At 46.8% G+C, this 17,003-nt stretch overlaps 1 protein-coding gene across 1 annotated transcript in view; it reads right to left on the reverse strand.

Moving 5' to 3' along the window:
- LOC112929131 (sulfotransferase 1C1-like) overlaps positions 1–17,003 on the reverse strand; it is a 44,076-nt gene that overhangs the window by 6,297 nt on the left and 20,776 nt on the right. Inside the window, exon 4 of the mRNA XM_072742591.1 lies at positions 1,726–1,823. Coding sequence (XP_072598692.1) covers positions 1,726–1,823 — 98 coding nt within the window. The remainder of the gene's footprint in view (positions 1–1,725; positions 1,824–17,003) is intronic.

Consider the following 17,003-nt stretch of genomic DNA (forward strand, 5'->3'; position numbering starts at 1 on the left):
TCATCTCACGATCTTCAGCATAATCACATCTGCAAAGCCCATTTTACCATATAGTGTAGCATTCACAGTTTCTGATGATTAGGACATGGATATCTTTAGGGGATGGTTATTTAACTTACCACTGCATCATAAAATGAAAATCTTGGGCTAAACTCTCTAATGTTACTTCCTATTCAATCCACAATTCTGTATAGATAAAAAGAGGTGCTGTCATTGAGATTTTTATATTTTTAAGAGGCCTGGTTTTACAAAAAGAAGATGCTAGTATGATGACTAACAAGATGTTATTGTGTCTTCTGACATTGAGTCCACAATATCATTTGGTAATAGTATTGCTTCTTGAGCAGCAACAGTCACATATGAGTGAAGTTATGTATCTGTGTGACTAAAGCAGGAAGTTTTCACAAGTCAAGGTGACCTGGGTATAATCTCAGGGAAGCAGATCTAGGAATGGGATAGTGGGGCCCCTGGGTGGCACAGTGGTGATCCCGGGGTCCTGGAATTGAGTCCTACTTCTCCCTCTGCCTATGTCTCTGCCTCTCTCTCTGTCTCTCATGAATAAATAAATAAAATCTTTTTTAAAAAAGTAATGGGATAGCGCTTTGATATGTGGAATCCTATTCAATTGTATTGTACCTTGCTTGGAGATGGGCAAGATGGAGAGCTGGTGACTCAGAGAAGTCCAGAAAAAAAGAGAGTCAAAAACAATCACTTGCACTGTGTATCTGAGCACTGCACAGAGGAGAGAGTATCTTGGCTAACAGACAACTCTTAACGGTTTCAGTGGTAAGGGTTCAGTCTGGGTTTTCTTTCTTTCTTTCTTTCTTTCTTTCTTTCTTTCTTTCTTTTTCTTTCTTTCTTTCTTTCTTCTTTCTTTTTTTAAAAATATTTTATTTACATTGAATTTGCCAACATATAGTATAATACCCAGTGCTCATCCCATCAAGTGCCCTCCTTAGCATCCATTCAGTCTGGGTTTCTAAAGTACCTTGCTCCCAGAGATAAGACATGTCTAGCTGATACAAGCTAGATACATTTGATTTGATTCTGCTAGATGGCTACACTTTTTGTGGCAAGTGTATAAATCAATATTTGATTTATATTCTATAGTTCATTGACTTTAAGACTCACCAGTGAAGCAGTTATCAAAAAGAAACACTGGTATATTCGATGTACATTCCACATTGAATCCAAATTTGGAAGTGTCAAAATAAATGGAAAGTTTTGAAAATGGAGAGCATAGAGGTGTAAAAGTTCCTGGGAGTTTGCTCCATGAGATATGCTCTAAGGGTTGCCAATGTAATATCATGGTCTTATGGTTGTCCATCCACCTTTGTCTTGCTCTACCTTTCCCTCCACAGGTTTTACCTAAATAAATTCTCTTCCTTGGCCTTGGCTTTTTCCTTCTTAGATGATTTGAACTAATATGATCGCCTTCTTCAGGAAATATGTCTTTGTTTCACCACTTGCTCTCTTTTGGCTGTGGCTTAATCAGCAACCAACTAGAATGATTTTGTCTGAAAACCTTCTAGCATGTACCCAGAAATAATATTTGGAAGAAAAGCTGGATCCAGCATTCAGTATGTGGGAATATGGGAGTAATGTCACCCTCTGCCCTATACCTCCATTGGTTCTTGATTTTTCAATATCTTTGTTTCCACCTCTATGGAGACATTGTCTGTCCATATTGACCAAAACTGGGTTTGAAAAGTTGGCTTTTCATACCTTTGAATTTTCTTTCCAGAAGGAAGGTGGCAGCAACTGAACAGGCAGGTGAGTCTTCATAGTTCTAGGAGAAGGCATTTTCTTGGCCAAATCCAGACCTGGGAAAGAAGGCCACACCATTTAGCTAAACACTTTTCAGCAGCTCCATGAATTCAATATTATTATTTTGTTAAATATCTGTAATGAGATTTACCAAATAGTTGTCCCTGTCTAAAATTATGGCTTATATGTTTAAATGCTCCCCTCCTAATGACACCTTTACTGTCCATTCAGGTAGAGGAAAGCACTAATGAGGTACTAGAAACCATGCAGGCAACGGTACTTTCCTTATTTGCTGGTTATTGGTTGTACTTGTGTGGGAGGATAAAGATGTGTTGGGAGGTCGGAGGCTGCTGACCCCAATAATTACTTGGATATTTGTCCTTTGGGGCTTTTCTGTTACTTCAATGGGAAGTAGATAAAGGCAGCTGGAAAAAAGCTGACATCCCTCTTAAGGGAGGAGGGCTATTGGCCAGTTCTACAAGGCTAACAGTTCCATGTGAATAGCTTCAGTCTTTCTTTTAACCTTTACAGACCAATAGCAATAGCCACCAGTCAAACACCAGCACTGTGCTCTGTGCTGGCATATATTTTCAGATGAAAAATTGAGCCTTACAGCGGTCAAATAATATCTTCAAGTTAGTAAATATGATAGCCAGGACTGGAAATCAGTTAGTCTGTGGGTGTGGAAAGCCATAGAGGGGGAGGCTTAATAGACTTTGTGGAAAGCAGAAGAGAGGCAAGGGATAATTAGATAACAGATAAAATCTTCCTTGGAAACAGAATGCCCAATGCTGAATGTTAAAATACCAAATGCAGGCTGGGATTTGGCCACACAAAGCATCAGATTTGGGGAAGGGCTCACAAGGGAGGCAGAGTGGCAGCCTTGGTTGGAGAAGTACAACTTCTGGTGGAGAATCAGATATATAGAGAAGGGGAAGCACCCCTAGAGACCCAGCAGTGATGGGAAAGAAGGAAGTATAAGGAAGAAAATTAAAAATCCTGCAGAAGTGAAAGAAACGGCATGCTAATTCCTCCTCCCTGTCCACCACTACACCACCTGTAAGCAAAACTGCACAGCAGAGGACAGCTCAGAGAAAAGAGCGTGCTTTCAAACTAGGAACTAGGGCAATTAAATTAATAAAAACAGAAAAAAGTAGATCTCATTAATACAAAACTACTATAAAAACCAGGAAAGGCAAATCAAGGCCTTTAACCTGATGAAAATGCTACCCTCAAACCCAGTTACAAACCTAAAAAAAATTGTAACATGACACTCCAAACTTAATTAAATATCCCAAACAAACATTTGGAAATATGAACAAATATCTCAGAAATATGAAAATTATGAACCAAAATAGATGTCTCACCCCCTCCCCCCAAAAAGAGAAAAAGGGGACAATTGAAAAGAGATTCAATGGAAATCAGGAGAAAAATATAAGAAAAAAGACACAATAACATAAGAAGTGAGGATTAAATCATAAGGTTGACAATGAAGAATAGGTTTGAAAGAAAATTTAATATAAGGTGTTGGAAAAAAAGAAAGAGACAACCAGGAGACAGGCAGTGAGGAAATAAATAAGTAAAAAGGGTCAGAGAGAAGGTGTTTGAGTTGGAAGACAGGCACAGCAGCTCTAACTTGGACATAAACTGCAGTTCCTGAGAAGAATATGAAAACAGTGAAATAGAACTAATATTTAAACCTGTAACCTGAAAAAGCTTTCTGGAAAACAAGACTTGAATTTGCCTCTGTCGAGATTTTGGCTAAACTACTCCATAATATTGCTACCCTGTCATCCATTCTGTGTGGCTAAGTGACCTGCAGGGGCTTTGAGCTGACCCTGCCCCTCCTGCCAGCTCATGCCCAGGGGCACAACAGCCTGCAGAAACTCCCCAATAGCCCTGGGATCAACAGTCTCCTTGCCTCCCAGGACCTTTCCCTTGGGCACTCCCTTAGATAAGACCCCTGCAGAGTTTACCTAAACCCTGCTCCTTTTGGTTTGAATTGACCAATCTGGATTTAGCCCAGAAACCCCAAAGCTTTCCTTCTGTGGACCCTAATAAGGGCATGTGTCCCAGGTCCTGTCTCTCTGCCTGCATCCTGTCTTCATCTTTCTGTTTGGCCCCTTGAGACATGCCCTGTGCTTCCCCCAAGACCTGGGAGTAGTAAACCTCTCTATTTCAATTCCCTGTGGTCTTTTCTTGAACTGAGGCTCACCAGCCCACCTGGGGCTCTACTTAACAAATGTTAATTTAACAAAGTCACAGTTGGCTTCACAAGCAGGGTAAGACTGAGTCAGTTTCCCTTTGATAATGAGAAATGAATATTAGCTGCAAATGGCTTATCGACTGGCTTTCTCAGGTGGTAGGAGTCCATTGCCTACTGGACTTTGTGCACTGCTTTGTGCTATTGCATACATCCATTCAGAGAGGCTGCTTGAAGTTCCCATCCCAAAAGTACAAGCTCCCCCAAAAGCAACCAGAGTTCTATCAAACCTCAAGAGTATTGCTAATTGCATGTAGATGTGTTTTCCTTTCATTAATGCCCAGGGGGTACGCACTTGCTAAGTATTAGACTTTGAGTGTGATTCTCAGCTCTTAGCACAGACCCACTTGCTGACTGTTAGGGACAACTGGCTAAGAGTTTCGCAAGGTCTGTTGCTTAGTTAATAGAGGGGAACATGTGAGTTGTAAACCTTGCCCAAGTGTGAGACCAGATAGAGATGCAGTGCCCCTAAGAGGAGACTCTCCTGACTTGATTGGCTGTGCCTGTGGGATGCACTAGGACTCTGAGTTCTAACCTGGATGATAGGGATGCCCTCACTGGGGAAGTCGTGGCCCCTCAAAAAGGCAAGAGTGGCTGGGGCCTGTGGACCCTCTGTCACTGTGTACCTTGCTGCTGTGGAGCCTTGTTCCCTGGCCCCAGGGGTAACATGGTCCCACTCCTGGTGTGTATTGTACAAAATCTAATGGCCTAATACAAATGACCTGAGCACCTGGTACCTGCACCAACTAAAGTGCCGAGGAAAGTAGCCAGCTTCCCACTAAATGTAAAACACTTGTAAAGGTGGCATGGGCACTGATCAGTGTCAAGATGTACCAACATGCCAAGGCACTGGCTCTATACTCTTGGGGCCTAGGGGCCAGCCCTAATCATCCTGCCACCGCTGGGCTAATTGAGGCTGATCCCAAACTCAATGAGGTGGATTTAGGACACCTTGGAGAGGGAAGCAGCTGGGACTGGCCACTGGGGATGTCTGCCACAGTGACAATACACAAGATCAAATCTGGGGGTGGGTTAATAGGAATTAGAAACTGAAATTTGAAACTTTACATGCCTTAAGACTAAAAATATTTTAAAAGACTATAGAGCATAAGATAGGAAAAGGGGCTTGAAGAAACCCCACCCCCCCACCCCCATGAGTGGGCCCAGGCCTAACCCTGAGGCAGCCCATCCAGGCACCTCCCATGAATTCAAGCAACAAAAACATTCTGTTTTTCCGAGATAAGAAAACTATCCCCCCCTCGCCCTGACTGGAAAAGTCCCTGAACATGGTCCTGTTGACCTTCAAAGAAATCAATCATGTCATAACCTGAATGCTATGCTACTCCCGCGGTTTTTTTGCCTTTAAAAGATGCCTGTAATTGCTAATCGGGGCTCTGCCACCTCTGAGGCCGAGAGCCCGTTTGCGCAAACGTTCAATAAACCCTCTTGCTAGTTGCATCTGCCTGTCTGGGGTCTGAGTCTCTGGGGCGTCCACCGGGACACGTTGGCACCCGTGAGCCAGGGTCCAACATTTGGGGGCTCGTCCGGGATCCGAGATGCCCCCAGGCTCAATCCTAAGACCGGTAGGAGGTAAGACCGAGCTCGCTAATGTCATATCTGTCTCGGCCGTTCGTCTGACTGGCCGGGTCTGTATTGTGCCGGGTCTGTATTGTGCCTGCAGGACGCTGTACTCTGTATTTGGACCAGCGGGGGAGGCAGACGTGCCCTGAGACCCCTGGTCCCCCTCCGGAGTCGGACTCCGGAGTGGTCTGGAAGAGGAACCGAGCCCCGGCACTCCCTCCTCTTCAGGGACGGTCGTTGTTCGCGACGGCTCCCATCTGAATCCGCCGTGCCGGTCCTGTCATCTGTGTGCATCTGTTTGTTCTGTGTCTTTCTCTCTGTCCCCTTCCTCACCGCTCACCTCTTCTCTACACCCATGGGACAGACTGTAACCACCCCCTTAAGCCTCACTCTAGATCACTGGAGAGAAGTCGCCGGCCGGGCACACAATCTTTCGGTCGAAGTCAGAAGACAAGATGGGTCACCTTCTGCTTCTCAGAGTGGCCGACTCTCAACGTTGGGTGGCCCAGGGACGGAACTTTTAACATTGGTGTTATCTTGCAGGTGAAGGCCCTGGTCTTTCAGCCAGGACCCAGTGGGCACCTCGATCAGGTGCCGTACATCATAGTTTGGGAGGATCTCGCTAAAAACCCACCCCCCTGGATAAAATGCTTCACCCCTTCTCAGGGGGGACCGGGCCCGAGACCCCCACCCCCTCCCTGCGTCACTCCCCTTATTCCCCGCTCTACCTCTCCCTCCGCTCCCTCAGCTCCGTTCCCCGACTCTACGGGGGCAGAGGGGCGACCCCTCACTTCACCCCCGCTCTCCAGTCGCCTCCACTTTCGACGAGAGCACGGGGAGAGTCGGAAGACGTCTGGACCTCCCAGGCACATCCCCTCCGATCAGTAGGCGGCCAGATGCAATCCTGGCCCTTCTCTGCCTCTGACCTTCACAATTGGAAAACTCATAACCCCACTTTTTCCCAAGACCCCCAGGCGCTAACCGGGTTAATTGAGTCAATTCTGTTGACCCACCAGCCAACCTGGGATGCCTGCCAACAGCTCCTGCAGACTCTCCTCACCACGGAGGAGACAGCGCGTCTACCTCAAAGCACGGAAGAACGTCCCCGGGGCGGATGGGAGGCCGACCCAGCTGCCTAATGAAATTGAGGACCTTTTCCCCTTGGTTCGCCCGACCTGGGACTACGACACTGCTGCTGGTAGGGAGCGGCTCCGTCTCTATCGCCAGGTACTCCTAGCGGGTCTCAAAGGGGCAGGGCGACGCCCCACCAATTTGGCAAAGGTACGTGCTATAGTGCAGGGAAAAGATGAGATGCCGGCAGGTTTTCTGGAAAGATTAATGGAAGGCTACCGTATGTACACCCCCTTTGGCCCCTTGGCCAAAGATCGACAACCAGATGTAATCATGTCCTTCATCGGACAATCGGCCTCGGGTATTTGTAATAAGTTACAACGGTAGGAGGGACTTCAGGGGTACACCTTACAGGACTTAGAGAGAGAGAGAGAGAGACACCCCAGAGGAAAGGGAGGAAAGGATCCGTAAAGAGCAAAAGGAACGAGAGAATAAAAGAGATAAAAGAAACGCAATAAAGAACTGACTGGGATACTGGCCACCATAGTACAGGGCTCAGGGCAGAGTAAGTCAGGACAGAGTAAGGACCTGGGAGACAAAAGAAAACCACGGGTTGAATGAGACCAGTGTGCCTGCTGCAAGGAAAAAGGACACTGAGTTAAAAATTGTCCAAAGAAGGGCCAAACACAGGGACCTAAGAAGAAGCCCATTCCCGTTCTGTCCCTAGAGGATGAAGATTAGGGGTGCCAGGGCCAGAAGCCCTCCCCCGAGCCTCGGATAACCCTTAAAGTGGGGGGCCAACCAGTGACCTTCCTGGTTGCTACGAGAGCTCAACATTCAGTTTTAACTGAGGCAGAAGGACCCTTGAGCTCTATCTAAAAGATGCATTCTTTTGCCTAAAGTTAAGCTCTCAAAGCCAGCCTAGTTTTGCCTTTGAATGGAAAGATCCTGAGACAGGATTCTCAGGACAACTCACTTGAACAAGGCTACCACAGGGATTCAAAAACTCCCCCACCTTGTTCCACGAAGCCTTGCATCAGGACTTGGCAGACTTCCGAGTTGGCCATCCAGACCTCGTTCTCCTGCAGTACATGGATGATTTGCTCATAGCGGCTAAGACAGAACAGGATTGTGTAAAAGGTACGGGGACCCTGCTCGAGAGACTGGGAGGACTGGGGTATAGGGCCTCTGCCAAAAAGGCCCAAATAGGCCAGAGACAAGTGACCTATCTGGGATATCTCTGGAAGGATGCCAGAGGTGGCTGACGGAGGGCCGCAAAAAGGCTGTAGCCCTGATCCCAGCACCCACTAATGCCAGAGGGCTATGAGAGTTCCTCGGCAGTGCCGGGTTCTGCCGCCTCTGGGTACCAGGGTTTGCAGAGCTGGCAGCTCCCCTATATCCTCTCACGAAATCCAACACCCCCTACCACTGGGGAAAGGAGCAACAATTGGCTTTTGACAAAATAAAAAGGGCCTTATTGACTGCCCCTGCCCTGAGCCTCCCAGATGTAACCAAGCCATTTACGCTATATGCTGATGAACACAAAGGAATAGCCAAAGGGGTCCTAACTCAGAAACTGGGACCCTGGAAAAGGCCCGTGGCATACTTTTCAAAAAATTAGACAGCGTGGCTGCAGGATGGCCCCCACATCTCCGAATAATAGCGGCTGTGGCAGTCCTGGTAAAAGACTCAGATAAGTTGGCCTTTGGCCAACCCCTCACTGTGGTGGCCCCCCCATGCCATAGAGACAGTCATCCGCCAGCCCCCTGATCGATGGCTCTCAAACGCTCAGGTCACCCATTATCAGGCCATGTTACTGAATTCCGAGCGGATACGGTTTGAAACGGCTACATCCCTAAACCCAGCCACCTTTCTTCCGGAAACTGAGTCCCCCTCCCTGGTAATGCATGATTGCCACCAGATCCTAGCCGAGGTCCATGGCACCAGAGGGGACTTGACGGACCAGCCTATGCCAGATGCTGAAGCAACCTGGTACACAGATGGGAGTAGCTTTCTACGAAATGGTGAACGTAAAGCCGGGGCGGCCGTGGTAGATAAAAAAAAACAAAAAACAAACTGTCATCTGGGCCAGTGCCCTAAAGCCTGGAACTTCAGCTCAAAGGGCGGAGCTTATAGCCTTAACTCAGGCCCTAAAAAAGGCTAAGGACAAAAAGGTCAGCATTTATACTGACAGCAGAAAATTGGGTATAATTCACTGTCCGGGGCATCAGCACAGCAACGACCCAGTAGCAGAGGGGAGCAGGATGGCCAATAAAACAGCACGAGCCGCTGCACTAGGCCCACAGGAGGATGGACAGAAGCATCCCCCACCAGACGAGAAACTGCCCAGGTGGTTGTCAAGAAAATCCTAGAAGAAATTTTCCCCCGGTTTGGACTGCCCAAGGTAATAGGGTCGGACAACGGCCCTGCCTTCATCTCCCAGGTAAGTCAGTTGGTGGCCAGATTACTGGGGATAAATTGGAAATTACATTGTGCATACAGACCCCAGAGCTCAGGACAGGTAGAAAGAATGAATAGAACAATTAAAGAGACCCTAACCAAATTGACATTGGAGACTGGCACTAGAGACTGGGTCCAACTCCTCCCCTTGGTCCTGTTCCGAGTCCGGAACACTCCCACGCGCCATGGACTAACTCCTTATGAGATTCTCTATGGAGGTCCCCCACCAGTGACGGACTTACTAGATTCTGCTATTGACCCTATTGCTAACACTCCCGGTTTACAGGACAGGCTAAAGGCGCTCCAGATTATCCAGCACCAGATCTGGAGACCCCTTGCAGCTGTCTACCGCCCTGGAGATGCAACCAACTCACACCCGTTCCAGATCGGTGACTCCGTCTACGTCAGGAGACATCAGTCCAGGACCCTTGAGCCCCGCTGGAAGGGCCCATACACTGTACTACTAACCACCCCAATCGCCCTAAAAGTAGACGGTATTGCTGCTTGGGTCCATGCCTCGCATATCAAGTGCGCCCCATCAACGAGCACCGCTGACGCCAGCCAGGACGGACCGGGCGAGCCACTCCAATGGAAGCTCCACCGCACCCAAAACCCGCTCAAGATAAGACTTTCAAAAATTGTTCAATGACAATTGTTATATTCCTACCTCTCCTAGCGCTCTTCACCCCCGCCAAAGGTAACCCTCATGCCCCCAAAAGGTTAACCTGGCAGGTACTAACGTCTGGGGGTGACGAGGTCTGGTCCACAACTAAAGACTGCTCCCGTGGGAACCTGGTGGCCTAACCTATATCCTGACTTATGTAAGCTAACCATAGGGGCCCCCAGCCCATGGGACCTAGAGGGATACTTCAACATCTCTAGGGCCCCCAACCAAGAAAGCCCCCCCCCCCCCAGGGCGACTGGGATTAGACCCATGGAGAGAATGTGGCACGCCTGACAGAAGGGCCATGCTAAGCACTCTTTCCTTTTATGTCTGTCCCGGGTACCACAGAGATCGCAGGCTAAATCCCACCTGTGGAGGGGGGGAACACTTCTATTGTAAAAATTGGGGGTGCGAGACTACGGGAGACACAGGATGGGAGGCCCTCCTCCTCCTGGGATTACATCACTGTCAAGGCTAACTATACTCACCCGGGGTTACCAGGAACTCTGCAATACTACCGCCCTGATTTTAGGGACTGACTTTTACCTGGTGCCCCAGTCGGGCACCTGGTGGGCATGCAACAAAGGCCTCACCCCCTGTGTATCTGCTCAGGTCCTAAATGACTCTGAGGATTTCTGTGTTATGGTGCAGATTATGCCCAGGGTATTCTATCACCCTGCTGAAACTCTAAAAAATCAATATGACAGACATCCCACCCGTTTTCAGCGCGAGCCTGTCTCCCTACCCTGGCCGTTATGCTAGGACTAGGGGTCGCTACTGGGGTGGGTACTGGCGCAGCTGCTCTGACCCAGGGGTCACGACGTTATTTAGAACTCCAAGCCGCTGTAGATAAAGATCTACAGGCACTAGAGCAGTCCGTTTCTAAGTTAGAGCAATCCCTTACCTCACTTTCAGAAGTAGGACTTCAAAACAGGAGAGGCTTGGATTTACTGTTCCTGAAAGAGGGAGGACTGTGTGCGGACCTGGGAGAGGAATGCTGTTTCTATGCCGACCACTCTGGAGTCATCAAGGACTCCATGGCCAAACTCAGAAATAGGCTAAATAAAAGACAAAGGGACCGGGAGGCCCAGCAGGGCTGGTTTGAAGGCTGGTTTAACCAGTCTCCCTGGATGACCGACCTAATCTCTACCATTATGGGCCCTCTAGTTATCCTGCTCCTGCTGCTAACTTTCGGCCCCTGCATCCTCAACCGGCTGCTCCAGTTCATCCGAGAAAGATTGTCCATTACCCAAGCTCTGGTACTAACTCAACTCAACAATAACCCTTCAAACTGAAAAAATAAAAGTTCCCTAAGATTTTAAGGTTAAAATCAGTCCAAACAAAGAGGAGGGAATGAAGAAACCCCACACCCCCACCCCCATGAGTGGGACCAGGCCTAACCCTGAGGCAGCCCATCCAGGCGCCTCCCATGAATTCAAACAACAAAAACATTCTGTTTTTCCGAGATAAGAAAACTATCCCCCCCCTCGCCCTGACTGGAAAAGTCCCTGAACATGGTCGTGTTGACCTTCAAAGAAATCAATCATGTCATAACCCGAATGCTATGCTACTCCCGCGGTTTTTTTGCCTTTAAAAGATGCCTGTAATTGCCAATCGGGGCTCTGCCACCTCTGAGGCGGAGAGCCCATTTGCGCAAACGTTCAATAAACCCTCTTGCTTGTTGCATCTGCCTGTCTGGGGTCTGAGTCTCTGGGGCGTCCACCGGGACACGTTGGCACCCGTGAGCCAGGGTCCAACAGGCTGACTGGCTGTTGAAAGTGTTTAATACAGGCTGCAGCTATTACTTAACCCACAGTCATGAGTCAACTAGCCAGTATTTACAAGAACCCTCAAATGTTTAACCTTTTAAAGACTCCCAAAGCCTGAAGGTCAGGAACGCCTGCATGGCTCAGTGGTTGAGCATCTGCCTATAGCTCAGGGGGTGATCCTGGGGTCCCCAGAGGGAGCCTGCTTCTCCTTCAGCCTATGTCTCTGCCTCTCTCTATGTCTCTCATGAATAAATAAATAAAATCTTAAAAAAAAAAAAAAAAAAAGAAGCCTGAAGGTCAAATTCTGGAGAGACACAGGTGATCTAACCTCCAACCCACAAGGGGCTGTTCTAAGACTAATTCAACCAGAGTTAAAGCAAAAGCTGTAGCTGAGGATGATCTCAGTGTCATAACTGGGATTTCTAATCACAAAGGAGAATCCAAACCCAAAGGTCCTAAAGATATAGAGGGAAAATCCTATCCTCTGCTTACTTGGATTTTTTGTTTTGTTTTGTTTTTATTTTATTTTTTATTGGTGTTCAATTTGCCAACATATAGAATAACACCCAGTGCTCACCCCATCAAGTGCCCCCCTCAGTGCCCATCACCCAGTCACCCCCACCCCCCACCCACCTCCCCTTCCACCACCCCTAGTTCGTTTCCCAGAGTTAGGAGTCTCTCATGTTCTGTCTCCCTTTCTGATATTTCCTACCCATTTCTTATCCCTTCCCTTCTATTCCCTTTCACTATTATTTATATTCTCCAAATGAATGAGAACATATAATGTTTGTCCTTCTCCAACTGACTTATTTCACTCAGCATAATACCCTCCAGTTCCATCCACATTGAAGCAAATGGTGGGTATTTGTCATTTCTAATGGCTGAGTAATATTCCATTGTATACATAAACCACATCTTCTTTATTCATTCATCTTTCGATGGACACCGAGGCTCCTTCCACAGTTTGGCTATTGTGGACATTGCTGCTATAAACATCGGGGTGCAGGTGTCCCGGCGTTTCATTGCATCTGTATCTTTGGGGTAAATCCCCAGTAGTGCAATTGCTGGGTCGTAGGGCTGGTCTATTTTTAACTCTTTGAGGAACCTCCACACAGTTTTCCAGAGTGGCTGCACCAGTTCACATTCCCACCAATAGTGCAAGAGTGTTCCCCTTTCTCCGCATCCTCTCCAACATTTGTTGTTTCCTGCCTTGTTAATTTTCCCCATTCTCACTGGTGTGAGGTGGTATCTCATTGTGGTTTTGATTTGTATTTCCCTGATGGCAAGTGATGCAGAGCATTTTCTCATGTGCATGTTGGCCATGTCTATGTCTTCCTCTGTGAGATTTCTGTTCATGTCTTTTGCCTATTTCATGATTGGATTGTTTGTATCTTTGTTGTTGAATTTAATAAGTTCTTTATAGATCTTGGAAACTAGCCCTTTATCTGATAGGCCATTTGCAAATATCTTCTCCTATTCTGTAGGTTGTCTTTTAGTTTTGTTGACTGTATCTTTTGCTGTGCAAAAGCTTCTTATCTTGATGAAGTCCCAATAGTTCATTTTAGCTTTTGTTTCCCTTGCCTTCATAGATGGATGTTGCAAGAAGTTACTGTGGCCAAGTTCAAAAAGGGTGTTGTCTGTGTTGACCTCTAGGATTTTGATGGAATCTTGTCTCACATTTAGATCTTTCATCCATTTTGACTTTATCTTTGTGTATGGTATAAGAGAATGGCCTACTTTCATTCTTCTGCATGTGGATGTCCAATTTTCCCAGCACCATTTCTTGAAGAGACTGTCTTTTTTTCCAGTGGATAGTCTTTCCTCCTTTGTTGAATATTAGTTGACCATAAAGTTGAGGGTCCACTTCTGGGTTCTCTATTCTGTTCCATTGATCTATGTGTCTGTTTTTGTGCCAGAACCACACTGTCTTGATGACCACAGCTTTGTAGAACAACCTGAAATCTGGCATTGTGATGCCCCCAGCTATGGTTTTCTTTTTTAAAATTCCCCTGGCTATTCGGGGTCTTTTCTGATTCCACACAAATCTTAAAATAATTTGTTCCAACTCTCTGAAGAAAGTCCATGGTATTTTGATAGGGATTGCATGAAACGTGTAAATTGCCCTGGGTAACATTGACATTTTCACAATATTAATTCTGCCAATCCATGAGCATGGAATATTTTTCCATCTCTTTGTGTCTTCCTCAATTTCTTTCAGTGCTTACTTGGATTTTAATGGCTTAGGACCGAGCCTGCCCTTCTAACATAGTTAATACTACAAACTCTCAAAGCCAGGGGAAGGCCTTAAGTGAAGTCCAACTCCATCCCCATACGATTGATATGGTTCAGTGGGTCTATCACTCCATTGGATATAGCAACCCATTCAGATAATCTGGTTTCATCTCCAGTTCTGAGGGACCCTCAATTGACCCTGAATCTAGAGAATTCTTCTTCTAAGGAGCATCCCCTTCTCCTACTGAATGACAGGGCCAAACTTAATTTTACGGGGACTTCCCATAATGTTCAAGAGGCCATGCTGGGGATAGACATGACAGCTCTTCATAAGGGAGGTGGTTCCAAATTCTGAAATTTTACAGTCCATAAATCATGCCCAAAATCTTAGGGCCAGCATGTTTCCCACCACCTGGTCCTGTAATCCCCATGCCAGTCCCAATAGGCATCAACACCCAGGATGGCCCTAAATAGTACTAGGCTTTATTTTGGCAGCTCTGCTAGCTGCAGGTCTCCAGTGATCTCATATCTGGACAGTTCTGGCACAAGCTCCTCTCAAAACCCCGTGATTATCTTGCAACAGAGCTCAATCTCAATAATCCAGGTCCTGGCAGAGGGTCCCAAAGTTCTTTCTACGCCAAACAATATTACTGACCTGTGGCCCTGACAAATCTGCAGAGTATTATCCTAGAATGGAACAGCTGCTGGAGCTTGTAATCTCCTGGGGACAATCACCTATTCATGACTCTGCCAGTCCACAGGGATTAAGGCAGTAATCAGACATTCTTGGATCTGTTAAATATCAGAGCTCAAGTCATAGTAATTCTAGGTAATACTTCTAAATTCCCTGAAGGAACCTCATACAGCCTACGAGTCTGAGCAGGTTAAACCACAAAGGGAGTAAAAATCAAGTTGGATATGCCTATTGGCACCATATTTCCAAAACAGTTGCCAGTGGTGGTGGCCTCCATGGCTCTCTTTTTTCCTATTACAGGCATGGGTGCCCTTGCCTTATGACATGACTGATGCAACAAACACAAATTCTAGAGTTCTCATAGGACCTGCCAAATGGGAACCTGCCCAACTGCCCCCTTCCAGAGAAAACACTAAATACACCACAGTATTGTCTCAAGCAAGATACACAGGGCCTTTGGTCTGTCATTAGAGATACACTTGATGCCAGGGTCATTAGGCCCACCACACCACACTTTGATAGCTCAATCTGGCTAGTGTGAAAACTGGTCACCAATGAATGGAGACTAACAATTGACCATTGAAACTTAAATGCATAGGTTTCTGCCATTAAGGTTCTCATTCCCAGTATTATAGAGATAGTAGGTGCTACCCCAAAACTTTGGGGTCCTTACTGTGCTGTCCTAGATCTAGCCAATGTGTTTCAATCAGTCCCGACAATGGGAGACTCCCAACTTCAATTTGCTTTCAGTTTCAAGGGCACCTTGAACCTTTATTTGGCTGCCCTTGGGTTATTTAGGTACCCCTGCCATTACATATAGCCTATGCAGACAAGATTTAAATTCACTCAAACTAACTTGCTGTCACCTTTGGTATTATATAAGTGACATTCTCCTTCCAGAGCCCTTTAAAGATGCCATCCAGAAGACTTACATGTAGTAACACATTTATAGCAAAGAGGATGGGCCATTACCTTGCATAAGGTCCAAGAAACAGCCATTTCTTTCAAGTTTCTTAGCATCAGGAGGCAGCTGAGAACTGTGAAATCCCTCTCACTATAAAACATCAACCTCTCATAATTAAGCCTCCTATTATATTTTGGCAGGCACAGCACATATTAGGTGTCTTCCTTCACCTTTTGGGGGCAACACATTCTACACTCACCACTTTACTAAAGCCTATTTGTGCTGTTAGATGCAAACTAGCTTCTTTCCATTTGGGATAATCTCACCAAACTGCTTTGTAGCTGGCCTAGCAAGCATACAGCAGGCTCTTTCTTTAGTCTCTCTGGGTTCAGACTTCTGAGTTGAATCAATGGAGACATCGGATTAGGCTTCGTGGAGTCTCTGGACTGAGCACAGCTTTATCTGGCTGCCCAGGGGATCTGGATCAAAGATCTGCCTCCCATGGCAGCCTAGCACATGCAACTTGAGCACCAAATTTTGACAGCTTCCTGAGCCCTTTTAGAGACAGAGGCATTCACAGCCCACACTGTTTTGCAACAAGTTCCCATCCTGCACTGGGTCAGGGATTCAATCCAGCAGAGGCTCAGCATGGCTCCTAAGACCTCACTGTTAAAATAAAAATTATACCCTCGAAAAAGGGCTCAATCTGATATTATAGGGCTTTCCAGATAATAGGAAGACGTATCTCCCTCACACTCAACCTCTTGCCCACTGATAATGGAGGTGCAGCTGGTGGCATCCCCACTGTCAGCCTCTCTAGCAGCTTGAAAAGCTCCCTGGACTGTGTGTCTGACATGGAAAGAGAGTCAGTGTTCTTCACATACGGCAGTGCCACTGTTGTGGCTAGCCTGGGTAATAGGGTTGTTGGTAGATCACTCCAGCCTAACCATATCTGTGCTGGAAAAAAGTCAGCCAGGCACACAATTGTTCTGAGGAATGGCTGGGCACCAAGGGTGGCAGGCCCTATTAGAAGAGCTTCTTTTAGCATGCTACCAGATGTGGATTCTGACCCAGAGCTCATCTTCCTCTATATTAAATGGTGCCAGTGGGAGCGGTGCTTAAAGGAGTCATTCCATCCTTACACCATACCTCAAATTATATCCCAGGCTGAGTGGCCCTACTGATGTAATCAAATTACACCCATCTGGCTGGCAGGTTTATACTCTCACCACCCTACCATAGTTTTAATGGACCTATCACTGGATTATAAACTGCAATCCACAAAATGTCCCTACAATGAGCCTTTCAATGTGCCTAGAATCTACATGCATCGTGGATGGGGTTCTCACAAAGCTGTGTCACAATCATGCATGCCTCTCCCTCTCCTTTAGGAGAGAGGGAGTGCATGCACAAGGGGGTGGTATAGAGGGAGAGAGGAAGAAGCAGATTCCCTGCTGAGCAGGGAGCCTAATGTGGGGCTGGATCCCAGGACCCCGGGATCATGACTTGAGCTGAAGGCAGATGCTGAAATGACTGAGCACCCAGGTGCCCCCTCACAACATCTTCTTAACCATGCATATATAAAAAAAAGTTGCCTA

The sequence above is a fragment of the Vulpes vulpes genome, chromosome 16 (genome assembly GCF_048418805.1).
Source record: "Vulpes vulpes isolate BD-2025 chromosome 16, VulVul3, whole genome shotgun sequence".
NCBI lineage: Eukaryota > Metazoa > Chordata > Mammalia > Carnivora > Canidae > Vulpes > Vulpes vulpes.